This window comes from Idiotropiscis lumnitzeri, chromosome 12, assembly GCF_059441095.1.
Source record: "Idiotropiscis lumnitzeri isolate Australia: NSW breed Sydney's pygmy pipehorse chromosome 12, RoL_Ilum_1.0, whole genome shotgun sequence".
NCBI classification, from domain to species: Eukaryota; Metazoa; Chordata; class Actinopteri; order Syngnathiformes; family Syngnathidae; genus Idiotropiscis; species Idiotropiscis lumnitzeri.
The window spans coordinates 12,909,516-12,931,943 of NC_142402.1; the positions used below are offsets into that span (position 1 = coordinate 12,909,516).

At 40.7% G+C, this 22,428-nt stretch overlaps 1 protein-coding gene across 5 annotated transcripts in view; it reads right to left on the reverse strand.

Moving 5' to 3' along the window:
- Nucleotides 1-22,428, reverse strand: part of lingo3b (leucine rich repeat and Ig domain containing 3b) — a 41,967-nt gene continuing 19,539 nt past the window's right edge. For 4 of the 5 annotated variants that reach the window (XM_088310780.1, XM_088310777.1, XM_088310781.1 and 1 more), the window contains 3 exons: nucleotides 10,009-10,612; nucleotides 8,761-9,504; nucleotides 1-8,023 (listed from right to left, as the gene is read on the reverse strand). In XM_088310780.1, the coding sequence (XP_088166906.1) occupies nucleotides 7,454-8,023; nucleotides 8,761-9,504; nucleotides 10,009-10,563 (1,869 nt within the window). In that variant the 5' untranslated portion in view covers nucleotides 10,564-10,612 and the 3' untranslated portion in view covers nucleotides 1-7,453. Of the gene's footprint in view, nucleotides 8,024-8,760; nucleotides 9,505-10,008; nucleotides 10,613-18,401; nucleotides 18,525-22,428 lie in introns of all 5 variants that reach the window. The other variant, XM_088310779.1, reaches the window with a different exon arrangement.

Consider the following 22,428-nt stretch of genomic DNA (forward strand, 5'->3'; position numbering starts at 1 on the left):
TTTGGACATTGTCACATCATGCCTTTATGACAAGAATGCCATACTTTACAAGACAACCAGTTTATAAAACATAGAACGAAAAAAAGAACGTGTGGATTTTGCTTTTATTTGCAATTATACATTGTTTCCCCCCATTTAGAACAAGCAGCAATGGGACTGAGCAAAACATGCGTGATCCCTTGAGAAAAGAATTACCAGTTACAGCAAGTTCTATATTACTACACTCTATTTTACTACCTACAATATTTACAGTAAACAGTCATTTTCCTCTGTCAGACATGGCAACAAAGTCTACAGATTTGATGACACCATATGGCTAATAGATCTATGTACATTCTTCACACCCAAGGATTTACACATTTGAATATATATATATATTTTTAAATCAGACTGCTGGATGCTCAGAGTTCACAAATGGTTCAGAACAGTCTTCTTTGCTTTAATGATCACACATTTTGAGAAAGCATGCTTGTTTTACATCAGATCTGAATTTAGTTGGTGCAGGCAATATCCATTCCTAGGGAAGTAAGGCCCGTATTAAAGAGGCATAAATATAGTACCAAAAAAAAAAAAGATTTGAGCATTCCGAAGAATGCAATGAGACGATTTCGAACCCAGGCAAAATGTGATAAAATTGTCTATTTTCTATTCCAGCGCTCCAGCAATTCTCTCAATAAAGTAGAATGTGTTACATCACCGTTGGCTGGGGGGAAATAATAAGAAACTCTAGCTGGTTCTTAATTCATTTTGAAAGGTAATGTGTCAACCTAGGAATGAGTGCCAAGCAGCTCCTTTTAGACCTCCCGCTCCTTCAAAGGAATTGTTCCAGTGACAAGGTTCAAGTTAGATCAATGACAGTATTCATTGATAATCTGGTCCTCACACAGAATTGATCAGAGCCACCAGCATGCTTGGAATACTAATCGCTTATTATAGATGTACACCTCAGAAAACTCTGTGTGTAAAAATTGTAAACCTACTGTCATCTCGCATGAAGAGTAACATATTAATGGTGAGACGTATATTGGATGTAATATATTCTATATCTACTCACTGCATTTCAAATGCCAGATTTTTGTGAAAATATGCTAAATAAATTCATTCAAAACTTCTTCCACCATTAACCTGCAGAATTTGACTTAAAATTACATATTTTTGAGAGTGAAATTACTAATAAACAACTGAGATGATGTGGTTGCATAAGTGTGCACACCTTTTTATAACTAGGAAGTGGCTGTGTTCAAAATTTATATTAAATGCGTGTCAGCACACAGCTGCCATTATTTAAAGTACCTCTGATTAACCCCAAATATAGTCTCTCATTTGAGACGAGTCTCAATATTATTGGTTAATTCTAAATACAGCCACATCCCAGTAATAAGACTGTTTGCTGTCACATTAATATTGAAAAGGTTTTTAAAATAATTGATCTTGACCACATATTTATTATATCATTAAAAAAAATGACGGTGTGTGTAGACTTTTTATCTACTCTGCATGGGCTGCAAAATTGGCACTCATGGGGTTCCAACAAGTGCAGGAAAACGTTTGGCAAGAGAGTGATGACTCTGCAAAGACAATGCATTGATTAGACCTGCTTTGAACACTGCGAGAAATTGTTTGTATTGTAGGCGGTGAGAATAATGGGAACAAGAACGGTAGCTTTGCATCTACTGGAGGCTTGCAAGAAAATCCTTAGAGCAATGACTAGTCGATGATCACAACAGCCAATTTTTGTCTCCTTATAATCATTTGTTACCTAGAAACCAAAGGCTGTTATCTCCAAGCAGTTTAGCAGCATCACACCAGCTTGTAGTTACTTCTAATGACCACTTGAGGTCAGTACAGTACTGTGCTGCCACACAAGAATGGGAGCTGGAAATCGTTTGGACAAAGTTCAGTCATCAGAGTTTCACCTCACAAATGTATATATCTGTTGACAATTTACACTCACAGTCATTTGCATCAGGTGTCTATTTCCACTATGGGTCATATTTCTGTGTAAATAATGGCCTCCACTATTTCTATGGCACCGGGGTCTGAGAGGTCTGTTTTGGAAATGTGACTAATAGGCTAAGTAATCACCAAATCAGCCAAGCTGGCTTTCCTGTCATCCTATTAATGCTCCCCTCAGCTATGGTAATGCAACTCAAATCTAATCCAATCAAAATAGCAGCTGTGGGAGCTGGAGTGAAAATGCATTCATTTCCAGGCAGTAGATGGTTGGAATGATGGAAGGCCAAGGCCTCAAAGCCAAAGTCTCAAAGGTGATGACCAAATCTTACATTCTGCACCAAACTAGAGTATGATTCTTTTTAAATTATGTAAATTGAGTGTTAAAACCAGAATAACCTACAAAATTCAAGTTTTAATGGCAGCAGTGTCATGATTTGTGTGTTTACGTGTGTGTGTGTTTGTCTGTCTGGGGTTTATCTTATTTCAGTCTGCATTTCTGAAGCGTTTCCCATTGGAACATATCCTAATAGCGAGACTGCTGCTGCTGCTGTAAATGGAGCGTCTCGACGACGATAAACCAACCTCAGGCAAGGGCAAAGCGGAGGAGGGAAATGGGGTGGGGGGGGGGGCAAGGGGGTTGGAATTACTAAGCCTACTTATCACAGCAGAGATGAATCGAGCTATAGACTGAGGCGATGACTTTGGCTTTAAAGGTACTCTTTGAGTGTGGAGGGAATGCTCGAAAAGTGTTGATTTAAAGGCTCCGCAAACAGATACAGGCAAATGAAGCTGAAATTGCTTTTTTTTTTATTTCTTGGGACTGAGTGGATATAAATGCTTTCTATCCTTGAGTAAATTGTCAATGTCTCATGAATAAGCTGCAGAAAACAGCCCAAAATATTGTGTCACGTCCTGATCATGGCTTCCTTCAGGTGTAAGTGAACATGTGAGAAGGAATCTGTAGCGAAACCGCATACTCACTCTACGTGTTTCACAGCCGGAGAAATATCCCAGTGCAGCGTAGGAAAGTCCCAGTCATGTTTTAGGAGAAGAAAGCGGGATTTTTCTTTTTCTTTTTGGGAAACCTGGGTCACTCCTTCCATTTTTTGAAAACTTCACCCATCTAACAACTGCTTCAGCGGCATCCCAAAGAGCCACCATTCCTAACACGACAACACTTGACTCAACGACCACACAGAACACTTGTCTACTACCACACAACCACATTCCAGCCTAATACTGTGAACTGTAGAAGAAGGGTGTCAACAAGGAGGGTGTCAAAGTGCCCAAAGGGAGGAAGATGGCCAAGAGGAGAACACACAGAAGGAAGATAACAATAAAACTCACCCTTAACTACTCTTATATTATGACTCATGGACACACAAATACACCATCTCAGATCACTACGGACATTCCTGACGTCTTCTAAGCCTAATTCCCATTGGGGAACACAAACAAATGGAAACACAAGTGGCTTGACTCAGGGAGAGGAAACAACCGCGATGCGAGAGTTCTGTTCTTAACACTTGGAGGGCAAAAGGACGACAAAAAGTTGATTTGTTCGAATTCATTAGTGTTACTCTCAGGGTTTATGTTATTAATTTGAACATGATGGATGGAGTATGACAACTTCTAAATAGCCAAGAGTCTGATACGGTTATATAATTGTGTTTCTATGAGAAGAGAAAGTGCATTTATTTGTTTGCTAAAACCAAAATGACATGATTACATAAAAGTTTATGATTTGTGGTGGTATGTGTTTTTATATTAATGATTTAATGATGTACTTCTAGTCCAGGTAGTTGTTTTACAATAATTAGACCAAATAAATTACGCTTCTAATCATTTGATGGACAACTTAAATAATGGAGGGGTCACTATCAGTGCTACTGTGGGGTCGCACAGGACAAAATATGTATATCCACATATAAATGTTGCTTAGTAAAATGTATTTGGAAGATTGGGCTTTTTTTTTTTTTTGATGCAAACCCAAATAATTATTCAAAAAACACTGATACAACCGCTACCCACGGAAAAAAATAAAAATAAAATATTGTATTGAAAAAAATAAAAATCTACCAATAGGTGAATTTGTGGGTGGCAAACTGCAAGTATGCAGCACGGCCAACCCTAGTGCGGATAGGTGGTTTGGAAAATGAATGAAAGAATTATTTTTAAATTTCAAGGGGGGCCACTCAGAGTGTGGGTGCGGGCCACATGCAGCCCATGAACTGCTAGTTGCTCAACCCTGCCATAATTTATAAAACATGCACCCGGCACAACATTTTAGCCCACAAACTGAAATTCATTCACTCTTACTCCTATGTTAATGTGGGAAGTTGCAGTTTAAAAAAATTGTGTCATATTTGTTAAACCTGTCGCTATAGCTGACAGTAAAATGATCTCTTGCCCGTTCTTGTGCCTCTGATTTGATTTGGAGGAAACCACCACACCTGGGAAAAATACCAATCCATCAGAGACAGAATGCGTGACTACGAGTTGTCAATCTTTTGTAGTGCACCCGCAGGGACATTCATAGCGGGCACACCCTCCACCTGACCTGTTACCTTGAGCTTCAGGAACTTTGCTGAAACTATGGCAGTATCTCCACCTTTAAAAAAAAGCCCAGTCCTCATTTGCCAACAACTGGTAAATGGGCAACAGAAGCAGAGTATTGCAAAAATAATAAACGTCAACTGATGCCATTCAGTGTTATAGCAGGACCCCATTATCAATACGATAGCTAACAGCCGTTTCTTTACAGTGCTAATGCTAGCTTATTATTGCTAGCGGTGCCATTTTGTTGGAGATGGCCGTGTATGCTCTCTGAGTATTTATCGCAACTACTGTCATCACTTTTTGTGATAATTAATAATTAGCGAGGGTGACTGGTCAGAGACTGGAAGGATTTTTTTAGTGAAACTACATTCAAATCTTGCTAGCAGTTAGTAAAATGAGAAACTCCTACTTGAAAGTAACATTACTGTACCAAAGGTCTCTTGGGTAATTTCTTCTACAAAAATACTTAAATATTACTGATTTTACTAATATTGCATAATTTGGCGAAATTAGTGTGTGCTTGACTGGTGACGAGTATATGGCTATATCTGCCTCAGGAGGAAAAGATGTACAGAAAATGGATGGATTATAAACGTGTTCTAGCGAATTTGCAAACCCTAACCTAGGACTAACCCAAACACGATGTCTCAAGTATGTGTTGAGAACAGAACAAGCCCACACGGATTACAAGAGATTTAAAAGGGTTCGGAGTGAGTGTGTCACGGATGACGAGAGATGAAGAAATCAAAACTGGAGGACAAACAACAGAAACAACAGAGCAGCTCAGAGAAAAGCTACTCGCAAAACCACAGTACGACTTTCCACTTCACAATGCAGATGTTGTGAGTAGGGTTAACACAACTTCATTTACATTTGTATCCGCGGTCTCCAGCCAAGGACCCCTCCCAAAAGGAGGACCCAGTGGGGTGTATGGGGGAGGAGGGGGCAAGTAGGGGGGATGCACTGGGCTAGGGGAGGCATAGACATTTGCACACGGGCCATCAGAGATAGAGAAAGAGCAGGCACAGATTTGTGATGTGGATGTGTACTTATGAGAGTGGATATATAAAGTCCACACACTCCATTAAATGCCAGGTGTGTGTGATATAAAAAAATATATATATCGGTCGACAAGAGCAATCATTTTGAAACTTTTTCCACCATTTATCTGACATTTAATATATATTCAGTTGAACCAAAACCTGAGATAATGTGGTTGCACAAGTGTGCACACCCCTCATATAACTGATGGTGTGGCTGTGTTCACATCTATCCAATCGGGAGTCAGCACACACCTACTACCTTAAACTGCCTCTGATTAACCCGAAAGAAAATTCAGATCTTCTAGTTTGCTTTTCGTGACATTTTTTTGCTTTCTAGCAGAAGCATAAATGAAGAAAACAGAATTATAATCAGTTCCTTTCATGACGTAGTCTCCCTGATCAATTTTCTTCCTCCCTAAAATCTGCCCTTTTTTTCCTTATTGAGTTGTACAAGTCACACGTCATATTTAAGGTGGAAAATGTTTTTGAAGTTCTTTTCCTTGGGCTCATTGTTTATATCACAAAAACCTGGCATTTAAATTCTTTTAACATCCGCTGTACATGATTATGGTTGGTCTTAATGAAAGGCGCCACCGAGATTGATAATCGTTGCACTAATTAAAGTCTGTTTGCTTCATGGGCTTTAAACTAATCCATAAAAGCAACGACAATTACTATGGCTTAGTGTCGATGCATAAATGCACCGCTTTCCCCCGGGGTATGAATTTCATCTTCATGACTCTACAGACATTATTGCTGATGCCCGCTATAATAATTTGGCTTTTCCTGAGAAAACTACTGTCCATGTACGGCAAGGTATACTCATTCCATGCGTGAGAGTGATTGTGCATGTGTCAGTGTGTAGACTGCATGTCCTCTGTCTGCCTCTGAGTAGGTGCCAACCATCCAGGCTGCTCCCCCCTGGCAGTGCTTGGAAGGTCAGATGTCCACCAACGCAGCAGAGAGCTGGGACAAAGGCTGAGGGACAAAAGGGCACCGCCAGCCTGTCGATTGCAGGTCACACGTTTGGCTTTTAATGCCGCGGAGAGGAGGAAGATAACCTCTCTCTCCTTTTTTACTTGACCCACAAACTCGCTTGTGGAAAACAACCCGGTCCCAGTACTCTCTCTTGCATTGGTTGTGCTGGTTGCCATGGCGTTCTGTATCCAGCGGGTTTGACTTTGAACCAAAGCACATGGACAACGGAACACTATGACAACACTTGGCCAGCGTGCTCGTCCCAAACTCACACAGCTAATGTCGCAAAATATACCAGGAGGGACCAAATCCTCTTTTTCTTCGTCAGTCCAAAGCTTCTTCAATCAGTTATTTATGTGTTTTCAAATTGTTTACATACCTTTTGTGAAATAAATGACAAATGGTAATATTAATGAATCATTAATATGTCAAAATGTTGACAATGTGTCTCAATCTGCAATGCATGCTTCCTAACAAGGCGTACTTCAGAGCAAAAAATACCCCAAATCTATGAATGTAAATCTTTTAAATTACCCAAAAGCAAAAGAGCAACTATGGGAAATTTAAATGAACACTTGTCATTTTTTTCAATTCTCCATTAATAAAACCAGAGAGAGCACCACTCTTCTCCCATAGCTCAGCCAATTTTAATACTGATATAAAGCATGTAAGATGCCTGGCTAAGTAGGCTTAGTATCTTCTTTTTGCATGATTTAAAAATTATTCAGTTTTTTTTACAGATGAGATCCTGCCCTGGCTCATGTTTTAATGTTGTTACTCATTTGGAAGAAGCCTTTGCCAGTAATGATTATTCAAACTTTTTTTGTGCAATACACTTGCTGTGTGAGTTTGCGCGTGTCAAACACGTTCTTGAGACGTGCTCATGCCTCCCCCGAGGGACCCCTGGCTGCGTTGTTTCATATCATTTTCATGTTAAACTTCCTGGTCCCTCCTGAAGAGCTCCCTGTGGCGGGCTCAGATTTGCGGAACGAGTACTCCACGGTGAAGTTGTTCTTGCGTTGGCCACGTCCCCGGCTCCACACAAACAATAGCAGGAAACAGAAGAGGACCACCCCTAGAAAGGTGATGCAACCCATTGCTGTGGAGACCAAGATGGTTGTCAAGTCCAAGGTAAATTTGAGGAACACTCGAGTGCTATTCAGGTTTGTGTCATTGAAGAACTCGCCACTGTACAGCGAGCGATTGAGAAAAAAGGCTGAGGCAGCATCCAGTGGCTGGCTGCGTACTGTGAGTGTCGCAAAGTAGGTGTCATTGCCACCGGCATTACTGGCGATGCAGATATATGTTCCGCTGTCAGTAAGCTGGGCGTAGCGGATCTCTAAGGTGCCACTTGGGAGTACAGTGATGCGGCCCGAGCTCTTAGCCGTGATCCGTCGACGCTGTGGGGATATCCAGATGATGGCAGGTGCTGGTTCACCTTCAGCACGGCACAGGAAATTCACGGGCTGGCCCTCTCGAGCAGTCACCTGGAGTAAGATGATGATTAATTAATTTCCAGTGCTCATGCGCACCTGCACACCCCTTATATACACCCCTGATTGTAAACCTTTTTAAGGGTTTGCATCAATTACTCATGGGTTTGCATTGTTCGCAACCAGTGATGTTTACACCATTGACTGGTCGGCAGACAGTCTCAAGATTTCATATAGTTAACATTTTAGATCTTCAATCTTGTTCCTCTTGGCTCGCTGTCAGGCCTATTTTCTGACCCTCCCTGATGAACACACCCGATTCAAATGATCAGAAACATTATCCAACTTCTGCAGACCTTGCTGATTATCTGATCATTTGAACCAGGAGTGTTGCAGAAAGGAGAGATGGAAAACAGGCAGGACTTCTAGGAACAGGACTCCTGTGTTACAGTAACAAAAACCTTTGGGCAATTTTGAGTCTTCGTGAAGCAAACATGTAGGTTTTTGAAATGTGGAATGAAGCCGGATTACCCAAAGAAAAACCCTTTCAAGCACGGAATGGCTCGCTGAGATTGGAACCACACAATCCATGATCCACACAACTGTGAGGAAGACGTGTTAACCACTATACGTGCTGCCAACAGCAATATTATGTCAATATACAAATTATGGTCTGATTTTGAAGCATATTGTAAAGCTATGACTACACTATGGCTGTAAATTTACAGTATGGATAAAAATTCAACCAAACGAGAAATTGTGCATACCAGTGTATTATAATACTTGGTTACCTGCTGAAGCTTGCGGTTGCGTATTTTAGGTTTCTGGCACGTAAAATGATCAAAGAGTGCAGAATCAGTGAAGCTACTTAGGCTGACGCCTTGCACCTCCACAGGCCCTGCACACACCGGTACTCTGCCGTCAAAGTTGAGGGTCTTGCGCCTTTGCAGGATCCACAACAGACGGCAGTCACACATGAGAGGGTTCCCATCCACTCTGAGCGTCTCCAGACTGTTAACAGAGTGGAAGGAACCCTCTTCCAAAGTCTGCAGGTCATTTGATGAGAAGTTGAGGACCCGAAGCTGACGGAGACCTCCAAGGGCATGGGGCTCCACTGTCATCAACCCTGTGCTGACCATGATGAGCTCCTTCAAACGCAACAAGTCTCTGAAGGCCCAAGGTTCCAGCGCTGTGATGGGGTTGTAGGAAAGGTTGAGGTGGGTTAGATGCACCATGTTTTTGAAGGAACCGGAGGGGACAGAAGTGATATTGGTGTTGGTAATGGAGAGCCAGTGGAGATCGAGACCCTGGAAACTCAGAGGTGAGATGTATTCCAAGTATGGCCAGTGATTGATGTCCAGACCTCTCAAATTTGAGAGCTTTCGGAAGTTCTGGTCCTCAAGAGCCATGATGCTGAGGTGATGGAGGCGTAGGGTGACCAGGCTGCGCAGATAGGACAAGGTCTGGCCTGAGATGGATGTCAGGTTGCAGCGAGCTATGGTGAGATCTTCCAGTCCCAGTAGCCCTGAGAATGCCTGGCAATTTGGTAAACAGAGGATTAAAATGTCACGTGAGTTGGTTTTAGCCATCTTGTAACTATCATGCCTATTATGCAATATCGGCAACAATTACAAATCATGTATTAACATTTTTTTTTTAAATACCAAAAAGAAATTGTTTTTATTATGGCCAATGTTTGCTTACTGATGAGTTATCGCAATGACAGTCCTCTGCACAGATTTCTCAGTTAGAATAACCTTTATCTTGATGTGTGTTCCAGGCTTTAATAGAAAATCAGTGATGCAGCAATGATGCCACTGAGCTGCCGAAAACAATTTCTAGACATTCAGACAGATTGCTTTGTCAATGACTATGCTTGTGGTCAGGTTTGTAAGGTATGCTTTGGTATCCTACTCAGAATTCAATCTTTTTTTGTCATTTTTTTTACCTTCAACAATACCCTACAGTATTAACGCATTGCAAATTGAGGGAATTTGTTGGTTTGATGCAATCATTCAAATAACAATGCTGATGACTACCTTGTGTGAAATATACACCAGGTCATTGTCTCCCACTTCCAGGTGTTTGAGACTCTTAAGATCTTGGAAGGTGTAGTCCAATAGAATCACAATCTTGTTCTGACTCAGGTCCAGGCTGGTCAGATTGCCAAGTTTGGCAAAGGCCCCCATGGGCACTAACTTCAGTTGATTGCTCCTCAACTTCAACACTTTAAGATTGGGCAGACTTGCGAAGGAATTGGGCTCTAATGTGGCGATGAGGTTTTCACTGAGATCCACTTCCTCCAGCCGGGGGTACGGTGCCAGATCACCTGCTTGCACCCATCGGAGTCGGTTCCTGCTGAGATCCAGGAGTTGTGTCTCGGTGGGGATGCCTTCGGGGATGTTGGTGAGCCGCCGCCGCTGACACGACACCGACCTCAGCTGAGCCGAGCACTCGCAACGTGGCGGACAGGCCTGGCTACTCCCTGGCAGTGTCAAAGTTAAGACGGCAACCAGAGAAGCAGCCAGGACTGCCCGCCACATCTTCGGCCATGGCAGTAAGGCACGCCCACCAGGGCCAGGTGAGCCAATCATGGCCCTGGTTCTGGGACTCCTCGCCTATTGAAGGCAGGGTCACTTGCACCTGTGAGATAAACAGGGAAGACAAGAACAGGGCGTAAAATATGTGAAGAGTGAGTAAAGGTACTCTTGAGAGCGGGTTTGTGAATTAGAAAGATGAAGCCTATCGCCTGCTATCTTGAAAGCTCATAAAAATTACATCCACTCTGCAGTAAATTATCCATGCTTCCTGTGGCTTAAGTCATATCATACTGAAAGCCGAGGAGATTTGCAGCATATCATGACACGGGTTTAAAATACTACTGACAAGTTCCCATCGGGTATGCGGCTCCGTTTAAGATATTTAAGATAATTTGTCATTTCACTAATTCATCTATGGTTTTTGATGGGGGAACTGGGACACTAGGAGCTTCTCGCAGCCACATTATTTATGCATGTACGCATGCATCTCCTCCGCTCCCCTTGTTGCACTGAGACTGTCTGCTCCAGTTTGACAAACACAATGAATTTATCATCACCATGCATAAACAAAGACAAAGAACCACCGTTGTCACATTATGCCACGAAGAAATGCGAGGAGAAGTACTTTGAGTCACTGACTCAAGTCATATTAGGCTATTGGTCATGTGTGTGATGAGGCATGTGTGCGTAGGATGAGGCCTTTTACTGGCCACGAATTGGAAATCATTTTATTCCTCCTTGCACAGAGAAGAGATGAATCACTTGTGCTTGAACATTCCTTTGAGCAACCTGTCATCTCTCCCACACACTCTTTTCGACATGGACACAGTCATCGCTGGCCATGATATCTTGAGCAACTCAGCGTCGCTCCTCTTCAAAAAATAAAAGAAAGAAATCTCAGAATTTGACACTCTTAAAATGTTATTTTATTTTATTTTTTTTTTTTTACGATGAAGAGAAATACGGCACCATAATTTTGGGTTACTCGGCATGTACAGTATAAACAGTATCGTAGGCAGTGTAAATATGGTTGGCAAAATAATATCACAAAAAAATAAAATAAAAATGCATAGACCAACATGGTTATTTTGTGTGGAAGAACACCAGAAAAATAAAACAATTAGGTACGTGTCAGAGTACATGTTTAACTGAAGTCTGGCTGGAAGGGTTTGTTTGTTTGATATGCAAGGATGCTATTTCGGTAATTAAAGACCATAATGTCTGAAATCCCAAAAAGTCTAGCCTCTAGCTCACAAACTCACGTAACACAAGTGTCAGACAAGGCATATTATTGTCTGAGATTGACACAACCTTTCCCTAAGCGTCTGAGAGTAATTTCATGATAGTGCTTGAGTGCAAATAATATGCACCAAGAATTTAATAACCGAGGTTTGTCCGCCAGCACAGGCAAACAGCGATAGTTCAAAAATCTTGAACTATTTATGCAATCACAACATGTGAGAACAGACACTATGGACACCATAGAGTTTGTTTTTGTACGGGGCATAAGGTTATGGAGATTATTAAATCACAGCAGCAAATAGCTAAAATTGAATTTGTTTGCCCCACTTTCTGTTTTGTAGAGATGAGAAACTATTCAAGTGTGATCAAAAAGTCATTAATTAAAAAAAAAAAAAAATCGGTACATTTTTTATTAAAAATGTAACTAATTTCCCCGTCACCTATAAATATATTGATTGAAATCTGTATATAGTTACGTACATTTTGGCCTCAGTGTTTAAATACTTGCAGAGGAGAGTCAGTCTAGAATTCTCCCAATATACTTTTGTTTGTGCATGAACGGCAAAAAAAAAAAATGTTCTTGTTAACAATGTTTTAAACAATGGAAATTAAATGCAAAGCTCTCCCACGTGCAACGAATCCCACCGGGTTTGTACAAGCCTAAGGATATAACTGTTCCTCAATTTTACAAAGGGTTGGAAAAAACCCCCAAAAAAACCCAAAACACACATCTTGAAGATCGGGCCCAAATGTGGCACAGTTTTCCATTTTTCGCTGGGAGACAAAACAAAGGGCGGCTTTGGAGACTGCTGCTCAAACTGACCCAGTTCTCAGCGACGACTCAGCCTCACGCTGTCAGGCAGCAACAGCTCAACATGACCGTAACGACACAACAGCAAACCTCTGCTTCTGCTTGGAACAGAGCCCGCGAGAGGCTCATAAACAAACATGCATTTATGCGGTGATGTTCTGAATCCAAAGTAAATGAGCCTGCACTACCTTCATCATTTCTTTGGCAGGTATCATTTAAAGTGAACGGCCACCCTCATGCATTGTCGAAATCGAAATTTTCTCTTCCTCTCCCACTGTAGCAATAACAGTCAGTTTACTTTTCTGTTCCAATTTCCATACCACTTGTTACACGAAGATGCCAACAGGTTCGATAAAATAATTGAACAACATTAATTAGACCCAAATATCGTGGTATGGCGTTTTTGTATGTGTTGCTACTCTGTTTGCGTTAAAGGAGTAGTTGTCCAAAGTTTTATATTTTCTATGACATCTATGCTTAGCGGGGTAATCTGTCAGTCCTGACATAAGGTCCGTCAATCCATCACTGATGGTTGCCCATTTACCTTCCGAATGACAAATGATGCGACTGAGCATTGACGGAAATGGATTTTCGTCAATCACCGGAATCCTTACTAACAGTGCTGACGTACTTCCATTTCGATGGCAACTGACGGAAACACACGGGGTTGCTTCATTGGCTGCATCTTATTTTTCTAATTGCACATTTCTTGGTTCTCGCTCCTCTGTTTAAGTGTCAGCCCCTCCCACCTGAAATTCTATCGACAAAGGAGGAGGTAGAAATGTTTTGGGGTAATGATGGAGATGTCAAAAATGCACAGCCTGCGTGACAGAATTGTTACCATCACTACAAATGTCCACTTTATGCTTTACATTTCAAGCGGGACTATAGTCAATATCATCTTGTAAATAGCTATTTCTTGTTTTGGTGCCGGATGTATATCGAGCAGACAGAGAGAGATCGCTGGGGAGGGAGATGAGAGCGTTGTGTCGTGTGATGGACTTTTATTATCTTTGATTTATCGAGTACTGACTTGCAAGTGTGTTATATTTTGTTTATTTATTGAACGCTCGAGTCAAAGAGATGAATATTGATTAGAAATATGGAATATCTTTGTTTTGAAACAAGGCATGGTTCTTTAACAAAGAAGATCTGACAGTCCTATAATTGTAGTGATATAAAAATGACGGAGGAAATACGGAAGATTGCAGTTTTGGTCCGGCTTGAAATAATGACGATGTGATCAAGTGTAAAGAAATACTTTATAAATCTGCTGAAGTGCAAGTGTTTGGCAATCTGTTTTAATGTGTAAACCGTGTGAGGTAGAACTACACAAAATGTTTTTTTTTTTTTTTATACCGCCTCTCTACCGTATAAGTAACCCTGAGATAAACAGAGGTTCACCATATTACTTTTCCTTTTTCTCTACTAAAAACGTTTACAGGGATCTGTGTAAACAGTATTGTGTATTTTGTGTACAAGTTCCAGGCTTTAAAGCTCTGATTTAAAGATGTGGTCTCCAAACGCCTCTGGGCATTATCCTACCAATAAGCGGCAGAGTCACAGCATGAATCAGTGAGCTGACATCGTGAAAGACAGGGTCCTTACTGCTCGACTCAAGGGCAAACAACACACGCAAGTGCACACATTTCATCACGCAGACACTGATCCAGAGAAGTGTACTTATGGGTTTTCAAATGTAGGGAGTAAAAGTATAAGAATGTCAGAAAAATAAATAGGCCGACACAATTATTGTACAGCTACCAGAATAGCTATGAGAACAGTAACGAGTTATTCATAGATCGTTACTTCCCACCACTGCCGACTGTTAATTAATGGACCAGACTTCAGTGAATTAGCATAGACAAATCCCAGAAAGGAAATGAAGCAGATTGTGCTAAAGGCTAGAAGACTGTCCAGTGAGCACAAAATTAGCAATAATGGGAATAAAATGAATTAAAGGGGACGCTTCATTGACGTTAACATTGGAATATATAATAGCTTTGCATCAGGACAAATGACATCAGGACTAAAATGCTCCGACCTTAAAGACTCTGTTGTGGTACTTTTTTTTTTTTTTTAAATTATGAGATTTATGACAAACTGGCACGCAGCTCGGCTTGTTATTTTTTTCCGGTTTCAGCGTCAACGTCACAGCAGGGAGGCAAGCCGGGCAATATTGCTCGAATTGTCAGTTCTGTTGTCAAAAACGGCGACCGATCGCCACCAAAATGCAAATGCACGTTATTATTCTTGTCCACTTCAACCTGTGAAAATCTAAAAGCGTTCTGCACCATAGGTTGGATTTATTGACATCAAATATCAAAACACCGTGCCGATCGATTCTCCACTTACAAAGGCTGAAGCACAGAAGAGCAATAATGTACACACAAACTTCCCGACTTGTATATTTTGGATATATAGCTACGCTAATTTTTTATTACATGTGAGGAGGCAGTCAGGCAAAGATGACACCTCCCACCCCCCACGGGTAACAACACACATTCTTCGGCGGTGTTAAAATTAACAACACTGCTCAGGACAGCAATTAGCTTTTGGTCGCTAAACAGACGACGTTAGCTCAACAAAATTAGCTTCTTTCTGGCGACTTGCCTGGCTGTTTCCACTCATGCATGTTCGCGTCCACCCCCGTACTTGCGGTCAATTCATAAAGCTGTTAGCGTCGTGGCACGCGTGCCATAAATTTTGGATACACTCCTCATTGATGAGCCCTGGAGGTGGACTTATTGAACGGTACGCATTGCTTACGACATGTGCTTTTAGTCGGGGCCGCATCAGGAGCGTCAATGTGAACAAAAAGTTCCAGCGAGGAGGCCGACGCCACAGCCGAGTGTGGCCGTATTGGAACGTTACATCGAGTGGTGTATGCGTAGCAAGGAGACGTTACGTTCCATAGAACAAAACGTCGTCGACAGTTGAAAAAAAAAATCCTCATCCAAATAAATATGCATGTCTACTCATTCCCACTTTAATCTCTGTAAATATACCAACTGCTGCTTATATGCCGTGCATCCTCACCGGGATCAGCAAAGAAGCAGTGTGCCGCGTCCTAACAGCATAATCTATGTACCTCCGCTCGCTTCCACAACACCTCATTCTCATAGAAATCTGCCACGGAGAGGTTCATCCTTTTTGATGTGTTGAAGTGGTCATAGGAAGAGATGTCCACATGAATTTTGGTGCCAATTGATCACCATTTTTGGATGTCATAAGCAAAAAAAGTATAATGATTTCCAATGGAGAATTTGTAATCGGTCCCTTCAATGATTCTGCAGCACCATGGGGCAAGCGGAGGGGGGCGTGGCTAAATTCCTCATTAAAAGTAGGCGTTTTTCAAGTCGTCGCTTATTTCCTAATTTCACCAAAAAGAATAGATAAAAAAGAAAATGATCACTAATTTTAGTTTCCTGATCCTAAAATATATCAAGTGAGCTTGATGGTGAAAAATGGGCCATCTTGTATCTTCTTCCTCCTTTAATTTATTTACAGTCCATGAGCAGATTTTGGATGACATTTTTTTGCTCAACTTTAAATCAGCCTATGTAGAGGAACAAATGTAATGGCAGCAGACAGAATTGTTATTCAAAATGCTTGAGGCTTAAATATAAGACTGCTGTCTGCCTAGTGTGTCATGCAAGTGTGCATGTGTGTGCGTGTGGGAGTGCGTGTGCGCGCGTGCGTGCATGCGTGTGAGAGTGAGCATAAATAGGTCATCTATGTTCACTGGTAAACTTTACATTTGGCTAGCACATCCTCGACTTCAGTTTTGTCTGTCGCCCTCACAGAAACACATTTAAAGGGAAAGTCAACTCAAAAATTGTCTTTAACAATAGTATTTTTGAGGTGCCTCCTCAAAAACACAGTATTCTGGTTATTACATTTGGGGAGAACTAATTAAGCAAAAAAAACCCGCCCGCTATCATAAATTTCATAGAGCGGCCATTGTGTCACTTTCTGTTGATTGAAAAATTGAAACTTACATCACAGTGCCGAAAGACTCAGTTTGCGAACATCATATGATCAAACCTAGAAAACAGGTGATATATATATATATATATATATATATATATATATATACTTGTTGTGAAGTGGAGTTGACCTTTCTGCCACCACCTCAAATGTACATTTTTTTGCAAATAAGTAAAAGTAAAATGGCCAAACTACAGCTCTTATTGAGAGGAGAAAAAAAAAAACTTTTCGGGTTGGAGTTTCGTCTTACTTGGACGCATATTTAGTCAAAAACAGAATTTACTGTATAAAATCTTAGGGGCATTCCACTTTACAGCAATTCCACTCTCCACAACACACATTGTAGCCGTGTGTGGTTTGCGACAAGGGACGATGCTCATCATCTTGATGATGATGTTGCTCCGAGTCACGCAACCTTGTAGCTCCTTCATCCTCCTCTAGGAACTGTGAGTCACATAGCCAGCGAGTCTGAACTGATCGAGACTGACACACAGCCAAGTTCGACCTTTTGTTGATCAGTGACACAAATCCAAAAACAATTCTGAGAATAAAAACATGATTTGCTCTCATACTGCATGGGGTGCCAATTGGACGTGACTTCACAAAGCCACAGCTCATCCTGCAGAAAACCAAATGTCATTTCTCTCGGTCACCGGTCTGAGCGTGTGTATTGACTGATGTTGATTCGTTGATGAAATGCTATAATCGGCATGAAGAATATTTTGGTGAGTGAGTAAGAGGTTGTTTGGGTGTGTGGGAAAGGTAAATATTATTTTTCGGCCATACATAGCGTCTCAGTGAGTGGCAAATTAAGGCATTGGCAAACAGCAGCCATGCGTGACTGTAGTCTCGCATAACATCTCTTTGCAGCCAATGAGGCTGTTAAAGTTCCCTGCCAGTAAGACAATCAATAAAAAGTGCTACCTGATGTTATACGGCCCACATGTGGCTATTTTGTAACAACAACAGCTGCTAGTTGGAGCAGGGCTTGCATGTGTCATGAATACAAATGCAACAAAAAAATACACTTGGGCCCAGAAGTATTTGAGCATTGACGGAGCTTCATGATTTGATGTTTAAACCGTACCGCAGTGAATTGAAACTAAAATTGCCAAGATGTGATTGAAGTGTCGAGTTCATGCTTTAATTTAAGAGGTCTCGTAAAATTATGGCATTTACTGTACCATTTAGCAAACAGGCATTTTATACAGACTAGAGTCCATCGATTTTCTTGGGCTTAATATAATTTGCACCACAATTATGGAAAAATGGAAGCATTAAATTGACTTTAATTCCAAAAACTGAAAAAAGTTCAAATTGGAAAATCTGTACTTTTTCAACTCTTTATTTTAAATCCATCCTTCCATTGAAGACACTATCATTAAAACTCTTGTCACTGTTGAAATACTTCAACTTACCCGTTTCCCAAATTAATTGAGCCTGTACGCATCATTTAAAGAACAATTACCGTTAGCATCCTCACACTGTCCATAACATTCGCCGCTGTTTCATTTAAGTTTTGTCTGAGAATGACAACTTGAAGCAAGAAAAATAAGGAAAAATAATATATCGAACAATTCCGTGAAATGGGAAATTTCAACACAACGTTTTAGTTTTAATGCAACGGTACATCGTAACGTCCCCCGTATGATATGTTTCACTTGTGTCTTTGGTTCGTTCGTGCGCAAAGTGTGAGACTCCACACACAGCTCCAACCTCTGGGAATGCATCAGCCCTCTGCTTGATGGCTGCGTGCACACACAGAGGTTGACGTTTCATGAACAAGACAGCTTGTGACTCACGCAAAATCTTCCCGCACTGCCCACCCCCTCCATCACCACCCCCCAACCTGGTGATGGCTCAAATCCGTTGCTTATCTGAGGTGAAATGCGTTCTCAGCTAATCAGCAGCAAGACGCACAGCTTCGCTCGTCTCACAGGCGTCGCTGCCGACTTGCAAGACACGTGGCGAGCTGTCACAGAGGAACAGAGAGTAGCACAACAACAGATTCAAACCGGGCGTAGAATGAGGCCCCACAAGACTAAACGAATCTGACAAATACTACCCCAAATAGACAAAAAAATAGATAGAGCTTCCGAATTAATTCAGTGACCACACTGGTAACTGAAAAGCCCGGCATAACAAATCATGTCTCCTCATTAAAATGGTCCAGCCAACCACGCAAAAAAAATAAAATAAAAAAATCCCGAAACATTTTTCAATGTTTTTTATAGTAATGATGTGATAACGTGTGATACTCGTTCCGGTGTGTGTGCTTTGGCCACCAGGGGTCAGTATAATACAGACGTACACAGTGACAGTCAGCTGCAGTAATATTACGCATTACAATACAATACAACTTTATTTATATCGCACATTTCACAACAGTTGGAACTGTAACAAAGCGCTTTCCATATGGTGTAATATAAATTAGAGGGAAATTAGAAAGGCAATTTAAAACAAATAGAATAGATACCAGATATATATAGTGTCTGTCTACATGTGTTGCTCCTTCGTCTATTTTCAAATATACGTTAATAAAAAGGTTATAACACCATGACACCCATGCCTTTCTTTGCTATTTCACATTATTAACATTAGGCTAATCAGATTTTTTTCAAGGCAAAGCTATGTGGTTATTTGAAGTACGCTCTGTGTAATTTTTTTTTTTTAGTTTTGGAGTGGCAATAAACAGCTTGAAGCGAATTTTTTTGAAAAATAGAGTTGTGTTCACTGCCACCAAACAGCACTTGTGACTGTCATTAAAAAAAAAAAGATTATGCAAAATCATGACTCTCTCATTATGTTCACTTATGGATGTGAGGTTAATTCCTTTTACAGTTTTCCTCTTTTTTGAGGGTTCGATCAAAAGTGATGCAGAGAAAAACACATCTCGGATATCTTAGTGTTGCTTTATTTTGCTCCCACACAGCAACGGCTTTGCTGGTTTGTTTACTGGCTTGTGTGTGTGGAGGCGAGTGGTTGTGTGTTTGTTTGTGCAAGCTCCCTGAGGAAATGGAACCACCTACTTTTCAAAACGAAGAACATCATCCTCTTTGCGTGTCATCATGTTATTGGTAATAACAGCTGATTGTGAAAAAAAATAATTAAAGAAGACATTCTGTTTGGATAACACGTTTTTTTTTTTTCTATGAATCATTTCAGCGACATGTGCATCAAAAGTGTTACATGTCTACACGTTCTCATTTTTTGACATCTGAGACAATTCCCTGCATCAATCAGTCCGCCGCAGCGGGAATGGTTGGATTACAGGGAAAAACAAAATACTGCAGAAGCAAGTGCATTATTGAAAGTGTTGTTTGTTCTCTTCAAAAGTGGAGCAGCCAATTTGAATATAACTTCCCATCTGTTGCTTTGCACCGACAATTCAGCTATAACGACCTCATAACACACAATCAACTGACAGAGATGGGAATAACATGCTTGCACGGCCAAGATGCTTAGCTTTTTTATGAGAAGAAAACAATGGACCTTTGATTAGGCAAATGAGGTGTAAAAGCAGCTGTATGAATTTAAATCCCAATACAACATCGGGACAAAGACCAAAAAAATAATCTTAACCTATTAGCTGGATTGATGGCAGCACCAAGGAGGAATTTAAAAATTCAAAAATAGCTACCAAAACAGTACAATAGATGGATGTATCTGCATTTTGGATTGGATTTTATGGATGTATTTTCATGGAGTACCAGGGGTGTCCAAACTCCGTCCTCAAGGGCCGCTCGCTGCCCTGCATGTTTTAGATGTCTCCTTGTTGCAACAGACCTAATTCAAATGATCAAGATATTTTTTAGGCTTCTATGCTGATGAGCTAAACATTTGAATCAGGTGAGTTGCAGGTGGGTACATAAAAAAAAAAAAAAAAAAAAGGCAGGACAGTGGCTCTCGAGGTCATGCGTGTGATAGATACAAGTGCCGATGTACCAGGAAGGGGCAACCGCCTACAAGAAATTTTTGAAAATAAAAATAATGAAGCTGAGGAGCTTTAAGTTGTAATAAGCAAGTTCATCACTAGGTGGCAAACCTCCAATCTTAAAACTGAATTTCTCCATCAGAGAAAAATAGGGATTAGCTCCGGGTCAGAAACCTTTACCAAATTAGGCTTAGAAAAAAGAAAGAAAAATGTGTCTTTCAGGTAAAAGAGGAAACACACAAACCTATCTACAGGAGAAAGATGCAAGATTACAACCTAAGTCGCCATAAATAAGGCCGATCTCAAAAGCATATAAACAGCATTTTTGTTTTCACAAGAACCGTTAACAATTCGGTTGAAATGGATGAAGGGTTACTAAATTTGTGCCCTCGAAAAACATGCTGAATAGTGTGACAAACACGTATGGTGGCTAAATTGCAGAAGCGGCCGTTTTGACGGCCGGCACACAAGCAATAATGCAGAGAGACACGTCTGGTCTGAAATCTACTGCTCTATACTTCACTGTGTCATACAGGTGAGTAAGTCAGCCATTTAATTTGAGGATTTTGAATGACACACAGCACAAACATACAGTAATATAAAATTATGGTTACAGCGAGCTACTCAGGCTGCTTGTAGAATTAGAATTAGAAATCCCTTTATTGTCATTGTACTCAAGAGTGCATTTGATTTTGCCTTTCAAATTCACCCCCAAATCTCTCAAGATCACCCATAAATCTCGCACTCACACAAAAAAGCCTCAACATAAAACCCCACCCACTCAAAGAACCTTTCATATGCACAAAACCAACTCTGACACGCTAAAAAAAAAACAAAAAAAAACTCTCACATCCAGCACAAAACTTCTCTCATCTAAAAATATCTCAGTTCACACCCAAATAAATCTCTCACGTTCACAAAAAGCACATGCTCACATCTACCCCAAAAGGAATGCTCATACCATAAATTATTTTCATTTTTTTAAACGATGATGGCTATAAATAAATAAATAAAATAAAAAATAAAAAATAATAAAAATCAGCTTGCCCCGCACGGATGAGCATAAAGAGCAACTGAGAGTTCAGTATTCTGCTCAGGGATTCATCCAACAGAACTAATGGGGAGAATGGCATTTGCACCTGAAGCATCATACTTCCAGGAAACCCATTGCACCGCTGATGGGGAACTCATTTGTATGAGGATGTAAAATAAAATAAAAAAAGTGGTCAGCATCAAGTGTAGACAGAGTGCATTGCAGAATGGTGAATTACTTTTTTTTTTTTTACTGTAGACACGATATTGCTTTTCAGCATACAATTATACAATGATTGATGTATCAATTATTTGATATTGAATACAGAATGGTGTAAGGGGAAGTTAAGTCCAACATTTTCTTGGCAATAATATGCTCTATGCACCTCCTACTAGTCTAAACATGGGAATCTGATTAATACTGCATTTATACAATATGAATTATTCATCTCTGGGGCGGCCATTTTGCTTTGAAGTGCCACTTGCTGACATCATGAACAAAACCGAGAAAATAGGTGAGCTGTGATGGTTATTTTTATTTTTATTTTTATTTTATTTTATGATGCCATTTTCAGGTGTCATGCAGGAGAATTTTTCGACTTGGCTTCCCCTTTAATTGGAATGAAAAAGTGGGGTCACTGACACAAATGTGGGCAGTCAGTGAATGGAGCTTACGAGACTCACCCTGCGTGCCCTCTGCTCAGGTGCTTTCTGGTTTTCCATGGACCCTCTCAGGCTGCAAATCTCAGCCGTAATCCATACACACTATTTTCTACCATGTGACATCACACTTTCCCATCCAGGTCTTAATGAAGTCATGTGACCTGAAGGTTCATAGGTCATACCGTATATAAACCTTCGGGGGCAGCGCTCTCTTTGGCTTAGTCGGCAGACATTAGTGGCATGCCAC